The following is a 17,740-nucleotide window of genomic DNA, read 5'->3' as shown; positions in this document are numbered from 1 at the left end:
CTGATGTAACCTTGGTTTTTGAGTTTGTGGTTGATGTACACTATTATCCCATAATGCAATGCACAAAGGAATTTGAGGAGCTGCACTTAGTTGGAAAAAATAACTAACTGAAGATAATTGTAAAGTGATACAGCTCCAGGTACACCTTCAAAAACAAATAAAAGCAAACACACACAAAAAATACATTTTGAAAATTTTTTGTCTGCCTCTTTGTGAAGCTTAATTGGCAGAGGTGCTCTAAAGTTGTAATTTGATGTTCAAAGGTGCAAGTAGCCTATATCATTCCTGTAAATATGTTGCTTTCTTGTACACTAAAACAGTATATTATAATATATTATTATATATACAGGACATACTGTAGGCTATAGCCTACCATTAGTGAGTAATATGGAATCGGTGCACAGTGTCTTCGGTACACAGGGTGGTAATCACTTCTCCTACAGCTGCTCTGTGGCATTAACCACTCCTCATACAGAGACACCGCACAGCATATATTGCGCAATAGAGGGCAGATCCGTCCACCTCCTCGCACGTTTCCGACCAGACCAGATCGGCCATTCATCCAGCATTTGCTGAAGCTGCATCATTCCCATCGTAGCCCTCAGAGCGCAGCGATGTTTTCCTGCAGAGCGGCCTGGCAAAGGTGTGGGCCTCTGGCACGGACAGCAGCCCACAGGTTGCCTCGGGATGGTGAGTTTTGTCAGCCAGCCAAAAAAACATTATAACACAACACAAGCCTGATTTTCCTCATTTTACCATGAGCTCTGTGTGTGAATGTGACGTATTGTCTGTATTGTTAGCCATCTGTCGCCTCTACACAGTAACCGGCGGAATAGTACACTCTGTCCTCATGTGAATCTCTCTGCATAGCTCCATCCCCAGACTGGAGGATGGCAATGGCTGCCCATGGAATGTGAAGGTCAATTTGGCTTTTTGGCTAAGTGACGGTAAAAGGCCTTCGAGGTGCTTTTTTTGTCCATCATATATTAAAAATATGTAATTTCATTGACGGTACATCTTTAATTTCTCGTCATTTATTAATGTTTAGCCTTTACTTTGAGCCCTGGTTGGAGTATTTCATAACGCCACAACAAACACGTGTATATCGTCTGCCAGGTTATCAGGCAGGACCGCAGACAGACCAGAACCATAATTGGCTTGTTGCCATACTTAAATGTATACATTATAACCCAGTGTAATATATGCAAAACCATCGCCACCAGAACGAAAACGAGACGCGGTTTCCTCTGTGTGAAGTGATGTATTTGAAAGCTTCTCGTCGAATTCAACACTAATGCACAGTATATATACATTATGACCTTCACTAGCCTGTGAGTGGTATAGAAACATGGTTGCCTCTGTTGGTCACGTGGTGACGTGTGCGCGCTTCTAATGTAAAGAGTGCAGATGAGGCACGAGCCTGCGCAGCGAGCCTGTCGGTGGCCTCAGCTTCTGTCTTCGTGTTTGATAACGTTGCATAACCGTAAACGAGAACTGGGCACACAGGAAACTGTTGGTGTCTGTATATTGAGGCAAAACGATGAAGAATTTGAATTCTTATGTCCTGTAACATCACTTGTATGCAGCTTGAATGAAAGGCGTCATTCCAGCTCACCTGGCAGGTCGCCATTTCTCAGGCTAGGCTAGATGATGTTTTTGACAAAAAGACTGAACATAAGGTGAGTAGGTAAAATAAGTAAAGGTATAGGTTATTTATGTAGCACAAAACAAAAGTCACAAAGTGCCACATTATAAAAGCATTTAGTAGAAAATATCTAACAGGCAGGATAGTGACAAACACAATTACTGGCTTTTTCTGGAACTTTAAAATGCAAAAAAAGTGGACCTTGAGTTTTGTGTGCAATAGGTCATGTTTGGCTGACAGTGTGTTAGCTAGGTTTAATGTTCCCTCTGGCTGGGCAGGTGTAGCAACCATTACTTTCAAAGTTTCCTCCATGTTGTGCAAGTGCTTGGCCTCCTCCTGTAATGTCCAGATGGTCACTCTCCTGGCTATGATCTGACTGAAACACCTATTGGCTTCTTTGACCTGACAGAATGACCAGACCTAAAAAAAGATGGTAGCATGACATGTTTACCACCAAGGGCTTGTCTGCTGTCTTGTTGCCAGGCACTACTGGGAGCCTCTAAAGAGATTACATCACAGTAATGTCCGCTGTATCCCGAAAATCCATCCAATGACAAAACAAGTATGCTGGACACAGGACGCAGGGATTGCTGATCTTCTCCATGTCAGTGGTCCCACTTAACCAGAGGAGGGTATCATGATCTAATCCTATGACTTTCTGACCTGCATCCCCTCCGCTGGTCATGAATGTTCTCCATCTTATCCCCCCCGACTCATACCTTTGACTTGAGCCGATTAGCCAGTATAAATAACGGGGTGGTAGGGTGCTGTGACAGAGGCCTGCACGCTGGATTAGCTCCTGAGATTATGAGTTTAATACCCTCAACACTGGACATGACAGTGCTCAGTAGGAATAGTAGGACTGTTTTTAGGGTGATTGATTTTATATGTTTTTACTTTTATACTGTCACGTAGTTCCCTTGTGTCTCACAAATCCTTCTCTTGTAGTATTTGGTTTATTCAGTGCAGCATTCAGTTTTGCTCCTTTAGTTCATACTCTATGTTGCTAACTGACATGGTTTTTGTTTTTTTTTGCTGTTTCATAGGAAGTTGAGGCATAGCCAAGTTATTTGCTAGACTGCTTTTGTTCTGTATATCAAACTGTTGTGACTTGGTTTGTGTTCAGCTCCACTTTGTTTGTTTGAAGTGCACATCTTTGTCTTTGGTGATTGCAAAGGGTCAAAGTAAAAGCTGATGTCGAGTGTTGGCTGAGCTGTTGACTTTGGTCCAAGTTTTCTCGTAGTAAACAAAGCTTGCTCTCCCGCATTTTTTGAATACTGCTAAATATTCAGTTGGAGAAGAAAATGCTGTGCTAAACTAAAACAAATGTTTTGCTTAGTCATATGAAACAGAGTTTGATGTTTGCTCTGGGACCTGTTGGTTTGACCTTTCACTCCACTCCTTCTCTTTTCACTTCAAACTGCAGCCAAACCTTACTGCAGTATTTAAAGCTTCTTGCAATACATGTTTAAAACAGTTAGCATAACATGCTAGGCCTTTTCTCTCTGAGGGTGTAGAGTTGATAGCATCACCTTCCCGGTGTCAAACATGCACTGACAGGCATATTTTTGGCAAGCTAAATCTATTGTACTAAATCCAATCAGAGTGGGAGGCATCATGAGCAGTAGAGCACCTTAGAGAGCTTTCTCACCAATCCCTTTCACACTGACAGCTGAAGCTTATGGGCTACTGAGACACATTATTCCCATCCTGCAGGATTTTTGCAAAGCCTCCAGGGTCATCGATTGTAGGGACACATGGAGGCAAAGCAGTTTGTGTGAATGCAGGTTGATTCCCTCCCTACTTGAACCTTCTTGAATACATATCAAAGTGAGAAGAGATAAGCTCTGTTAAGGAAAATCTTATCTGAGTTATGAAATAATTGATGACAAGTTTGAGAAGCATCTAACATCTGATCTTTAACCTTTTCCAGTTGTGCAGCGGCGGCCGATGTCATCAGTTCCTGGTGGGTCTGGGGAGAACATAGTGTACGCCCTGCTGTGTGGTGGAGCCTTCGCTGGAGCTGTAACATATGTAAGTTGTATTGTATTATTTCAGATTCAACATATTCACTGTGTCCTACTTATACATGGAATTAAATGAAACCCCAGCAATAACCCACTATTTCTGCTATTCAATATCTAATGATGCTAACATCACTGTGTAAGGTCAGCAACCCTGTTATGTCCTCTACAAAGGGTTAAGCTACTTGAAAGTCCAAAAATCAAGCTACTCTTGACATGACATGCAAAGTATCTTAAAAATTTGAATCTCATTGTTTCAGCAATGAGAGAAAAAACAAATGTATCTGAGTCAGACCTTTTCCTCTCTCCTCAGGCATACAACACTGTGTCCTCAGACCATGCTAGGTTCAATGAGCGCGTTGCAGAAATCAAAGCTAGACCAAAGACAGAGTGGGTTCCTAAACCATGGCCACCTAAGAGTAAGTATTCCATACCTGCCACTTAAAAATGAGAAACCTCAGACTAGTGCTGATTCCAGAGCAGATCAGAAATGAACAAACCATCTAGCTTAAGGCAAACTGTGAGCCTAAGCTGGCTCTCTGCCAGGCTCAATCAGTCCCCCAAAAGTAATCAGAAATATTAGCTTAGTGGGCTAATTTTATAACTTAAAAAAAAACTCCTCATAGATATACACAAGACATAACAATGTAAAACAGCTACAGCTAAATTAAATCCCTATGATATGAATTTACCATCTAATAATCAATACCCCCACATTGAGTACAAAGAAACTATAACAAACACGGTGCAGAACAATACTTTGTATTGTTCTGCACCGTGGCTGTTTAATAGCTCAGACAATGGACAGCTCCTGGTGCTGAAATGAGGCCCCGCAAATGTAGCAGATGAAAAATAAAACCATTACATTAAGATTAGATGTTATCTTGGGCTGCCCTGCCTCACCGTGAGCAAAAAAGATTGAGTTCAACCCCAGCAAAGGATTGTGAGACAGTCACAGATTATCCCCTGCTAATTTCAGCAGTGAAGTAACGTCACTGACCCAACGCTCGAATGCAGAGTCTGAGTGTAGCTGCCCAGCTCAATCTGACCAATAAATCTGTTGGTAAAGGGCCATCTTGTTGTGTCAGTGGCTTAGACACACACATCCATGTTACCTGAGAGTGTATTTTTAACATGGTCTTAGACTTTTGATTGGAACAGTCAAACAATTGTTTTGGTAACCATCCGGCATGCTCCCAGGACAAGTGCCAGACTAGTTCATCACTTTGAAACTGGGCTTTTCATTTGTGCTGCAGTTTGCATTTTGGAATAGAATGGATTCTACTTTCTGGATATGCATAACAGTTAATAAATCATGTAGAACTGGCACGTTTAGTTGATTTATTGCAACAACAAGTGATTTATAGGAAATTAATTGGCAATCATCATCATTGTTTTCTTTTCTGTCAAACTACTGCTGAATGTTTAATTCTTGGTCACACCCCAATCAGTGATGCAACGGTTTCCCAGTTGGTAAGGTGAAATAGCTGCTCTGACATCACTACTTGGGGCGTGGCCAGAATGTCTTTAAACCCACAGAGGGCAGTGCAGCATTACTTTTCCTCCCAGTTCGCTTAATTACTCTTTAATCGGATTCCAGTGGAGCATTTTGGTGTCTTGTATTATGTTTTTTGAAACTTTCAACACTGACAAGAATAAAATGAATGGAAACACTTACTCTGTCCATTATGACAAAAAAAAGTTGCAATTGTCAATAGTAGATACTGGCAAAAAATGTGTCACATATCCAAACAATGTCCAAACCAACACATAGATTGGATTTGTCAAATGAGTCAGTCTCTACTCTCCAGTAGCTCTGGACTTCCCTGTTTAAACCCCCTTCCTCCCCAACACAAACATCCTCTGGTCCAACACACGCCATGTGTGTACTCTGTTTGAATATTATATCAGTGTTTGTGATCAACCCCGCACTTGGTTTATTTGTTTTGGCTAGCTGACGAACTGCTCAGTTCTATTGTAGATAGATGAGAAGTTTACTTGATCCAGTTTGTATTAAGTATGAATAAAGCAAACATTGCAGTTGGCCTCTGTAGAGTGATAGCAGCAGTAGCAGCACAATCGCTGTGTACACTCACTAATGCACAGAAGGAGATAAACCCACTAATGTCTATTGTTTGGCATGTGGAGTCCAAATTACTGCTGATAGTAAGTATATGGTTTTCACCACTTACAGTGAGAGACAATCACATCCACAGTTCGAAATTTTAACTGACCTGTTGGCCCAAGAACAGTTCACATGAATCCTAATGTATAACACCATCACGCTACATTTTCCATTTTTACACAAACGTCTTTACAATCTCATGGGCAGAATTTCATTTAGTACATTCATGCTCCCCAGAGGATAAACACTTTGTGATATATGGTAAATAATGTTGGATTTTTCAAATTAAATCTCCATTTTACTGTTAATATTGTCTGAGAATGAGAGCATCTATAGAGGTAAATGGCCAGTGACCAGCATGTTAAATAGAAAAAAATTAAGAATCAAAAAGCTGCAACACAATGTAAACTGTATGTATTAGACAGTAATCAGCTGTGATAGGTCACTGAATCAGGAAGTGTTTATTTAAGCATTCTGAAGAAACAAACCATAGTTTTTCCCTTACTTAATGCTACGTTTCTTTACTGCTCATCAACTAACCCATCTATAAGTCGTCACTTGTTTCTATGTGATGCTGAAACAAAATGTAAACTGTTAGACAGTAAATGTAACGGCACAGATTCTGTAAACTGTGTTTATTTCAGCATCCTGCATGAACAAACCCAGAGATTCTAACTTAACATGGCTTATTGTTTCCATGTGACACTGACTCTGATGTTTCTGTCTGTTTGCAGGCAGGGATGAGGAAGAGGGTAAGTTTTGTCATCGCAGATGTTTTGCTTTCTTTCATCATCACCGCCTGAGAGCTTGTAATGTATGCTCACTCTAATATCATGGAAATGTTGACATGGGCTTGATTGTGCTTGTAACATTCATGATTTCACGATCCTGATTCTAACATGAGTTCAAATAGAAGTTCATGATCACTCTAATCACAGTATGTTTTCAACACTCATATCTCCACCAATTGACAGCCAACAGTGGGAAGGAAATAATGTCACTATGATATCATGAGAAGTCCAACTAATGGGTGAAACTGTATCGTATATTATGTATAATTATCATAGTTAAATGGCAGTTATATGGACTGCCAAAAATGCAGCACAAGTACAGACTGAAGTAAGACGAAATCAGCAACATGTGTACAATAAGAAAAGCAAAGGAGTATGAAGGTATGTTGGAGCCATATGTGCAGTCCTGTACACTGTAAGCGGTGTTATCTGGCTTATATCCAGCTCTGATGATGATGAGGAGGGGACTGGCTGTGATGAAAAGGTGAGGGAGGGTAACTGATCTGCCTCTCCTTAGTCATGATGAGGTTAGAGTGCGCTGCTCAGTATCCAGTGATCCGGGATTCCTCCTGTTCTACATACTGTATGATTCAGTGCCAAGGGCCAAAATCTATAATGGTGCGCAAGAAATATCAAAATCAAAAAAAATCAAAAATACTCAAGTACAAGCAGACTAATGGGGGCCATGCAAAGTATAGTAGACATTTTCTGCATTATAAACATGACGTGACATATCCTGGGTACGTTCACTTTTTTATATATTCTCTGAATGTTAAATGGAGAGTCATTCCATTAACAAATCAACTTGTATTGCGGATGTGTTTTGATATAATAAATGAACAGAGCAAAGTTGGTAGAAAAGTTTAAAAAGAAAACAATGTAGAACTTGAAAACATAGACGCTGAGCTTGGAGCACATTCTTACAGATTTGGAGCTATTGGACGCTATAACAAAATTAGGAAGTGAACTTTTTCATTTAACAGTTACATCTACCTTTGAATTGTAAAGGTGTTCTGATCAGTAACTTGGTGGGATGCTATGAAGGGATTATATGCTTTCTAATCCTTTTTGATTAGCTAAACTGTGGCTTTAGTTCAATGGTTGCAACTCTCTACAATTATAGATTTTGTCTGCACCAGTGCTACTTTGGGGAACACGTATATTATCCTATTCATCATATAGAGCTTAGCTTTACTTAAATTCCAATACATATATTTTGTCAAATCTATGCTCTCCTGCGTGACCTCAGTCTCACTTCTCCACATTGTATCCTTCTGGACAAAAGACATGTTCTGCAGAACAGACCCTCCTTTCCTTGATACCACTCAATCCCTCCTTTCTCTCCCTCTCATTCTTCACCGTGTACCTCCATACCTCTTGTGCTAAGACTAGGTAAACTAGTGTCTTCTTGAATAAAAACAGTCTTGTATTTGTTACCATACTCAAGTTATTTGAAGACATCTCTTCTCCAAGTGAGACAAACTGGTGACTGTCATGTTTTGCTAATAACCAAAGCTTTTTATAGAGCGCTCGCCATTGACATCACCAGTGCTTCTTGCTAGCAGCCCATAATCACATCTTTTGCAAATTTACATACATTGCCTCTGTGGTTGAATTTAGATTGAACATGACATTGTTGCATAAAATGATTTTTTTTCTTTTTTTTTTTCATTAAAAAAAAAAAGAAAAAAAATCTTCTTCCCATTTCTCTAACTCTTTTTGTCTTTACTCTTTCAGTGTAATGGTAAAGCTAAGGTCCTCTGTGGCCGCATGGATATTCATCCTAGAACTGGACTCTTTGGATCTGAACAAGAAAACAATATCCTTCTCTCCTTCCTTTCCTCCTCTCCCGTACTGCTAAGAAAGAAACAGAGTCCACTACTCACCCCTAAAACCTCTGGACAGGCCTTTGAAGGATATTGAATCTCCTTTCTTCATTGCTTCACCTTGTGCTGCTAAATGTTAAAGTTTAAATCTGTGAAGAGGATTAATGGACTTGACACGACTATCCACAAACCAATTATTTGGTCAATGGACTATAATGTTGTAAAACATCAACCTGGTTTGGATAAGATCTGTTTTTGTGGGACATTAGCCAGTTGATCAACTTAGCTGTTGAGCAAAGCTATCCATGCTAACACATCAGCATGCACTGTCGCGACTGATAGTGTTCCATTAGTGTTCTCCAAAGAGCTCTGTTAGCTCATGCAGCTAGTATGAATATCATGAATAGCATTAAGCTAGTTGACAAGGTTTCCAGCAGCTCACATGGCTGCAGACATGTGAGCTACCTGCTCAAATCATGATCTCTTATTGAACTCAACTAGCTACAGTCGTCATCTTTGCATCGACTCTAGGGTTGGAAATACTAGAAATCTTGTATTTTTATATAAAGTTTAAGAGCACTTCCAAAGCTTGGATGGCCATTAAACTTTCCCAAGTAATCAAAATTAAATGTTTACAAAAGAAAAGCAAGACAAGCATTAAAAATGTGGTTTGTTGATTTAAAATAAGAAAGAAGATGACCACAACTCCCAACTTTTTCTGATTCTTGGTCAAACTGGAAGACTATTCCTAGAAACCACTCATCATGCTGTATGGCGATGACATAAACCTATAGTATAGTTCAATTATCTAATTTAATTATCTACTATGTTTGAGGAACATACAAGTCGCATTAAAAGAACTTTTCTTTGCAGTGGAGAACAATATTTCAAGAACCAACAACATCTCCACTTCACAACTCAACAGAGAAATGGTGTATGCTCAAGTGTTAGTGTGTTTAGCCTATATTCCTTTATCATGAATTACCAGCATATGGAGTCTATCATCACTCAGTATAGCCAGCAGTCAAGTGCTGAGAACCAGAGTCTAAGTGAACTCCTGGGCTAGTGTCCCACATCTTTGTGTATTTGTGTTAGTGGTTAAATGTGTAATGAATGGCAAAGGGATCTATCAGTTAAAGATTAAAGACGCACAACCTACCCGGGCTGTCTCAGTGTGTGGCTCACTCAGACTCACTTTCAGAGTTCCAGATAGCTGATAGCTTGTTAATTGGATGGTAAGAACAAAGATTCAACTTCACCCCCTCTACCCTGCACCTCAACCCCCACTCCTCCCCCCCCCTCCCCCTGCCTCTCCCCCCTCTCCTCCCCTCCCTCTTGTTGTTGTTCTGTCTTTGAGTTTGCATGCAGTTTGTGTAGTGAATGTGTCGCCTCCGGATTTTTTTTTTTTTTTGTTCTGCTGCGGCGGCGGTGGTAAGGTTTAGAGTGACAGTACTATTGGATTAGCCTGCGGGGCTGCCGAAAACAAACAAAACGCTGGAAACTTAATCAGCTATTAGTAGCCATGTTTCCATCCAACTTTCCATCTGTCTCTCAGTTAGACCTGACACATACTTGATATTCTTTTGATAAACACACTGTGACCTAGAAAGTAAAGACTCCTACACTGCCAATGCAATGATGGCAGTCATGCTGCTTTATTGCAAGTCATGCTCTGTGAGATGGGTCTAATAAAATCCTGAATCAGTATGATAGCAACTTGAATCCATGTCAGATTGTGTGAATGTGAATCATAGTGATAAATGAATTTTGACACAGGCTGTCTTTAGTCGCCAAAGCTCTAAATCAGCCGTCAGTGATGTGTCTCACAGTATGATCTAAGACCACCAAACTTCATTCAACAAACAAATGTGTTTCTGGCATCTACATTGACTGTACAGAAGTTTGTCAGTGTTTGTTTTTGTTTAAATCAGACTTATCTGTTTTCATCGAGGTTGTGGCAGACACCACATAGAGACACGGACATAACCCCCTACAGTGTTGTTATATTGTATTATATGGGCGAGTGCCCTTTAAGAGTTGGTCACAGCTGTGACTGTGACCAAGTTGCTGTGACACAAGGTTATGTAAGTAAACTCCTCACATTTTGCCCTTAAAAGTTGGATGGAAACCCAGCTGCTTAGCTTATGCTACTTTATGCTAGTTTTTAAATGGATCAGATTTGGCATTTGACAACAGTGATGTTCTGCTTGGTTTACTCTGACATGCAGCACTGTGAAAGTGCATGTGTCTTAATAGAGAAGCCATGTTGCTAAGGGAGGATGGCAGTGGGGGAGTTGCATCAAGACTACTGACTGCTCACTGTAGCGAATCATAGTGTGTTAGCTCTGTGAATTAACCCTTGCCCTCTAATACTCTTCATATTCTGGTTTTTGTGTTCCAGGAGGAGAGGAGGAGGAGGAGGAGGCAGCAGCGGAGGAGGGGGCTGAGGAGGGGGCTGAGGAGGTAGCGGCTGAGGAGGCCGGCGGAGATGCTGAGGCCGGGGAAGAGGAGGCTGCTGCAGTTGCTGACAGCGAGGCAGAGACTGTAGTGGAGGCAGTCGCTGAGGTTGTCGCAGAGGCTGCTGAGGTCGTCGCAGAGGTGGCAGAGGGCGTGGCCGAGGCTGCACAGGAAGTGGAGGCGGTCGCAGAAGAAGTGGCCCAAGTGGCAGAAGCTGTTGAGGAGGCTGCCCAGGCCGTCGCAGAACCAGCCCCCGTCGCTGCTGAGGAGCCGGAAAGCAACGGTACGACTCCTTCATCTGAGGAGGAGGCACCTGCCTCTGAGGCCTGAGGTTCCACACATTCACTACAGGGAGACACACACACACACACACACACTATCAGACACACACTTGACTATCTCTAAACCACTTTAAAGAGCCCCTGACAGCAGGTCCTTTCCTCCTCACAACACTGGGAACAATAATACCGGTAACTTAGTCACTGTCTTTAGAAGCACTAGAGGTTAGCTGCTACTCCTCAGGTGCCTGGGTTCACCTCTCCTTTGTCTTCCTAAAAGCTTTCTAAAAACTTTCTCTCTTGTATTTATTGGAGTGAGAATAAAGGGGCAGCACTGTGTGCAAATTAAGTGTGAGAAGGGAGAAGACACAGTAAACTATTCAGTTTTTTCTCTCGTTTCTTCACGTAATGATGACTTGATTTTTTTTGGTGTACAGTATAAGTCACTGTATATGATGTCTATATTTGTTCCAATGTGGCCTAGAGATGTTAAACAACCAGCAGTTCCCATGATTTACAGCTGCATGCCGCAGTGCATCAAAGTGGCATTGAGGTCTTTATGTGACGCTCATTTGCAGTTATGGGTGAAATAAAAGTGATCACTCTGTGGATCAGTCAAGCAGATTTGCCCTGATTTCACACAGTTAACATGGCTAAAAACCCTCATTCCTCTGTCAGATTACCACAAGCCTTATATCCTACTGGTTTTAAGGTTCAACTAATCACACCCAACTAAATAGATGTGGCAAGAGAACAAGCAGGAACACCCCTCAAATGCTGTGATAGTCATTCTTGTTATGCATATGAAGCCCCTAATGCAATTTTGAGATCTGACAAACAGTGGATTTCATTGATTTATAAACCTCTGTAATGTTGTACATTTTTGTCAGAACACATAGACGCCTGTATCTTAAACTGTCCTAGTTATGTAATATAACCTACAGCAAGATGAGATGGCTCTGAGATTGTATATAAACTCTGTAACTGCTGCAGTGTGTTTTTTTTTCAAGTGTAATGTATAACTGTTAAAGAACTCACAAAGTTACTAAGTGAATCAAGCTATACGTGATCATATTTTTATTTTGCTTATAACTGGATAATGAGCACTGTGAACAGTTTACGGTAATTCTTCGAGCCATACAATAAAGCTTCTATCAAACCGGAAAGGTTTACTGCCGTCTTTAATTTGTCTGAATTGGTCTTTCTAAGGACATTTCTAGCTATTCATTCCAGTTTAAGAATTTAATTTTCATCACCCGTTTTTTTTTTTCTCACAAATTTACTGTACATTTTCTGTAAATAATAGAAACAAGTTGCTTTGCCGTCTCATGCTGAACAAATAAGTGTGAAGTGCACATTTTAATCAGGCTCCCCAATGCATTTCCTTCTCACCACTTAATGCATCCAACTGTACTTTGCTACACATATCAGAAATGCACTGGGACTTCTGTATTCATCAAGACACAACCTTTCCTTCTTGCACTTTAATATACTTTTTCAGAGGTATACTTGCATGACATATCTACCGTATGTTCCATATGTGTTCTTAAAAAGTCCCAGTCTCCTTACTCAGAAGTGAAGTTTTGAAGGAGGCGTGCCGGGGTGAAAGGTGTCATGCATGACAACAGAGCATGACTGATAGATCAGCAGCATGGCTGATATGGACCAAATTTGGCTTATCACAGATACTGTATATACTGTATATTTGGCCAGTAAGTAAGTAAATAAATTGCAGATATGTTTGACATCATTAAGAAACAAACAAATCAGTATATGCTGTATCACCACCCCACATCCTTAATAACCAAATTTAAGGGAAATTTATCAAAAATGTCATGTGTTTGTTAATAAACAAATATTATAAGACCGAATTTAATATTACGTGTTTTTTGTTTTTTGTTTTGTTTTTGAAAGTCTCATTTATCTCTATCAGCCTCACATTCCAGGCACGCTCCAAGATTCTCCTTATTCACTCATTTCTTTCCTTACCTTCTAAGACTTCAAAGTAGTGTATCCAAATCCCAGCAAAATTGCTCATTGTTAACAGATGTGCTGTTGTTTTGCTTTTGTCTTCTGTGATAATCTATTTTTCCTGGTCTTGTATGGAAGTACTTCATTGGTTTGTGGCACTGTATTGATGCCTGTAGTGACTAACACGGCTTTCCCGAACCGTCTTTCTCTTCAACTTCTTCCACTTCTGGGGGTGACATTGCACCTGCATGTAGTCACAATCCACCAAAGAAATGTTCTAGCACTAAATCCTTTATCACTAGAAGGATTTCACAAATGCCTAACAAGTTACCTTGGCTAACCACCTCAAGTTGTATGAGCTAAATGTGGAAATATATAACTTGAGATTCAGTGATGTTTGGATGGCTGGATTTTGTGTTGCAGTGCTGCTGGCAGCTGCCTCTACTCTAGAGGTACCGAAGATATCTGAAGTAGTAGAAGAGTTGGCACCCATTGTTGAAGACGTGAAAGAGGAAGCACCCAAGGAAGAGTCCCCGGCACCAGAAGAGGCAAAGCCTGTTGAAGAAATTGCACCAGTTGAAGAGGCTCCTGTACCAGCTGTTGAGGAGGCCGTGGCACCAGTGGAGGCTACGCCAGTGGCTGAAGAAACCCCTGTACCAGTAGAAGAGAGCCTGCCAGCATCTGCTGAGGCTCCAGCACCAGTGGTTGAAGAGGCCCCCGCACCAGTAGAGGCAGCACCAGTGATTGAAGAGACCCCTGCACCAGTGATTGAAGAGGCCCCCGCACCAGTAGAGGCGGCACCAGTGGTTGAAGAGACCCCCGCACCTGTAGAGGCGGCACCAGTGGTTGAAGAGACCCCCGCACCTGTAGAGGCGGCACCAGTGGTTGAAGAGGCCCCCGCACCAGTTGAGGCGGCACCAGTGGTTGAAGAAGCCTCGGCACCAGTAGAGGCAGCACCAGTGGTTGAAGAAGCCTCAGCACCAGTAGAGGCTGCACCAGTGGTTGAAGAAGCCTCGGCACCAGTAGAGGCAGCAGCAGTGGTTGAGGAGGCCCCTGCACCAGTAGAGGCTGCACCAGTGGTTGAAGAAGCCTCGGCACCAGTAGAGGCTGCACCAGTGGTTGAGGAGGCCCCTGCACCAGTAGAGGCAGCAGCAGTGGTTGAGGAGACCCCCGCACCAGTAGAAGCAGATGTTGCCACAGCTCTAGCTGAAGAAGAAGTGGTCACCACCACAGTTGTAGAAGAAGTTGCAGCAGCCCCTGTCGTAGAAGTAGCTAGCCCTCTGGAAGAAGCAGCTGCAGCCCCAGTGGAGACCCTGGCAGAAGACCCCAAGAGAGAGTACATCGTTGTGGTTCTGGAAGGAACACCTAAAGCAGAAAAACCGCCCAAGGTGTTGGGAGTGGGGCCCATGAGTGGTAGGATCATCCCAGCTCCAGATGATGATGATGTCCCTGCTTCTGAGGTACCAGATAACTCTGTTTTAAGACTGATCACTCAGATTGATAAAAGACTTAATGCAGAAAAGTTGATTATTCAAGCCTTCTAGATCACAATTTTTTACATTTCTCAGCCTTAGTTGAGTGTCATAGCATTGAGGGAGTGAAAGAGACCAGTTCTCATTATCAGGATACTTCAGTAGATATGTAATGACATTTTCACCCCTGCCTGTCTTAATCAGTGTGGGCTGTGAATAAAAACTAACATGAATGTTTAAACTCTGCTACTCAGGGTAAACGACGTCTTCTTAGGATGCAAATGCAGTAGTTCCAATTAAGGTACTGAGCTTTTTGTTTATTTCTACGATGGTAGAACAGCTGTGGGCATGATGTAATTTAAAATTGAATATTCCTACCCCGCAGTCCACATTCCTATTCTTCAGTGCGCTGTAGGGATGTAGAAAAATTAAAGTACACTGTAGGGATGTTTACAAAATTAAAATAAACGTATTCATATAGTCACAGAAACTGTGTATTGTGCCACTGACTTTTGTGTTTCTGTCCTCCATCAGTAAACAGCTCCTGAATGATGACTTTCTATCCTGCGGAAGAAGAGGATGTGCCTTTCTCCAACACTTACCCTTCCTCCTTTTACCCTGAAACACAAGAGACTAATATGTAGTTCCAGTGTAAAGACACACACACACATACTCTAGTGTTTGGATTAATGCCTGTTTAACACAATTATCATCCTAACATGTTAGCAATGACCCGTTACTGACACTCCACACTGACTCGTAACTCTTGAGCTCCAGATGAGCCCAGTCAGTACTTCAGAAGATCTCTGGTTTATCTTTTAGTTGACTCAATAACAATTCTTCTAACATGTTTTAAATGCAACCCGTTTACTGCTTTGAACAACACTGAGCCATTCACTTACTCTCTTACTGTTACATAGTTTACCACCTCAAAAATCACTCCAGTGGAATACCTTGATACTCATCAGCACATCTCGTTAGCCTAACCACTGCCCAGCCGCTTGTGATGTGAACCTACAGTGTTACCTTTTAAAGCAAGAGGTGTTTTGAGTCACCAGCATTCTTCACAGTACCCAAGCTCAGGTTCTGCTTGTGCTTCTCTTGGTGTGAAAATGAACAGCTGGAAATACTTGCTGTAGTTGTTTTTTTTTTTTATTTTATTTTTTTTTTTAAAATGAAGATATACTTTGACCACGCTGGCTCAACAGCCCATGTAGCTACCTTGTTACCTCAATTTTCCTTTTGTTTTCAGTCTTTTAAAATGACACTACAGACCTCTTCCTGATGCTATCAGTGTTACACTTCCTATGGCAACAAGACAGTTTTCTAAGCCAATAACTTCACTAAGCTCATTCTTATTTTTCAGAAGCCGTAATGTGATCACCAAAGCAACTTATCCTATAATACTTATTATGGCAGGCATTTGTTGATTTCCCTTTACTGTTCTTCCTTTGTAAGAGTGTAATTTAATACTGAAACAGAAGAAAACTGCTGCTGCACTGTATTCATCAGGTCAAAACTCTCAAGCATTCTCCCTTATGGCCACACCCCAGCTGCTCATGTCACAGCAGGTATTTTTCACCCTTAACTTCTGTTGGAAAACACCAGTTATGACATCACTGATTGGGATGTGGCCAGAAAGGAAACACAATTGAAAGTTTCCCAAGATCATGCAAGAATCCTGTTCTGTGTAACAAATCAACTGGTGTGTCAGGCTTGACTCATAGAGAGCAACACAGCAGGTGTTTTTACTTCCCTATATTCAGTGTAGAATTACCTTTTACACATACAATAGGTGAGTGTGTTCCTCCTCAGCTTTGTAGACAATCTAATTCATATACAGTGAATGTAGAAAATATTAGGGACATCTTCCTGATATTAAGTTGCAACCGCTTTTGCACAATCCACATCTCAATAATGTTAAAAGTCCTTCTCACATCCTCTTTATCCACATCTCCTCCTTTAGCCATAGGAAACTCAGTAAAGGATAATGTTTCAACCTAGATTGATGATCAGTGTTTATATTTTGAAAATGTACATTAAAGGTATAGTTCAGTGTCCTAGTTTAGTCAGGAAACGTTAGTGAGTTGGATTGGGGGAATGCATAAGCAGCATCATGTTCTTTCAGTGTTTGTCTTCTGTTCTTTCAAAGCTTTTCTTTTCTGTGTGGATGCGTAATTTAAAGGCTTACTGCAAGTACGAACAGTCATGATATTGATGTGCTGGTGTGACATGAAATTTGTGTGTTTGGGAAGTGTTTAAGTATGTCTGAAGAAAAGTCTCCAGTGTGAAATGCTTTGACAGCTCTGTTTTTCTCTCTTTCTCTCTACTATCAAACCTCTGGCTCTGTTAGCTTGGTGTTTGGGAAAAGGTCTGAGATCACTGAGGTATGAATTGGACTTGAATGTTAGTATGTATCTTAAAAATGGAAATTAGATTTAGAAAATGACACTCTGTCCTCAGTGCTTGCAGGCTGTTTTCCATAACAGGATATGAATGCATGCCTTTGATTTGGCAAAGGACAGAAACTGTGACTGTTAGACACATGATTATTTTTCTTGTTTTTGCAAAATAAAGAGGGATTTAAAAGCATCATTTTGTCTGTGATTTGATTAACTACTCTTTTCTTCAGGAAAACCTAAAGCTATACTATGCAGGATTTCCCTTTAAAAAGAATATATAAAAAAAAATCCTCCTCAATCATCACTTACGACCCATTTTCTTATTTGGCTGTGTCCAGGACGCTCCTGGGCATCAACCTTTGGGGAGTGGGTGTGTAGCCCCCAACCAACAACAGCAACCAGGTTACATCACTGTTTCTGTATCTCTCCTCTGCTCTGCTCTCTGTCTCTGTGTAATGAGTGTATAAAGAGCTGCAGGTCTGTGTGTGTGTGTGTGTGTGTGTGTGTTTGACCGAGGGCGGGGCTGAGCTACACACACACGCAGATTAGAGAGGCCACAGCAGACAGGATGAAGCTCTGCATTCACACTAAATCTGGCAATGTGGCACCTTCCTGCAGGGTTGTGCAGAGGTGTGCGTCACAGTTGCCAAGTCTGCTTATTATAAGCAACTTTGGGCTTGTTTTTCTGTTAAGTTGCTTACAAATATTGGTAGTCGTGGGTTGTGGTTTTTTGGGCTAGTTTCTTAAGT

General features: G+C 41.3%; 1 protein-coding gene across 3 annotated transcripts; it reads left to right on the top strand.

The window, feature by feature from the left end:
• The first annotated feature begins 464 nt into the window (after positions 1-464).
• mgarpa (mitochondria localized glutamic acid rich protein a) lies at positions 465-17,181 on the top strand. 3 transcript variants are annotated; one of them, XM_042418059.1, is made up of 8 exons: positions 465-690; positions 3,579-3,679; positions 3,983-4,088; positions 6,529-6,546; positions 10,813-11,151; positions 13,541-14,577; positions 14,844-14,890; positions 15,124-17,181. In XM_042418059.1, exons 1-7 carry the CDS (start codon positions 615-617, stop codon positions 14,877-14,879), a joined length of 1,713 nt encoding a protein of 570 aa, XP_042273993.1. In that variant the 5' UTR covers positions 465-614; the 3' UTR covers positions 14,880-14,890; positions 15,124-17,181. The 3 variants fall into 3 exon arrangements, with proteins under 3 accessions (XP_042273993.1, XP_042273994.1, XP_042273995.1); XM_042418060.1 differs by lacking the exon at positions 14,844-14,890 and having other exon boundaries at positions 466-690; XM_042418061.1 differs by lacking the exons at positions 10,813-11,151; positions 13,541-14,577; positions 14,844-14,890; positions 15,124-17,181 and adding an exon at positions 8,323-9,569 and having other exon boundaries at positions 503-690.
• The last annotated feature ends 559 nt before the right edge of the window (positions 17,182-17,740 follow it).

Source organism: Thunnus maccoyii, chromosome 8 (assembly GCF_910596095.1).
Source record: "Thunnus maccoyii chromosome 8, fThuMac1.1, whole genome shotgun sequence".
NCBI lineage: Eukaryota > Metazoa > Chordata > Actinopteri > Scombriformes > Scombridae > Thunnus > Thunnus maccoyii.
This window is presented reverse-complemented; position numbering and strand designations above follow the sequence as displayed.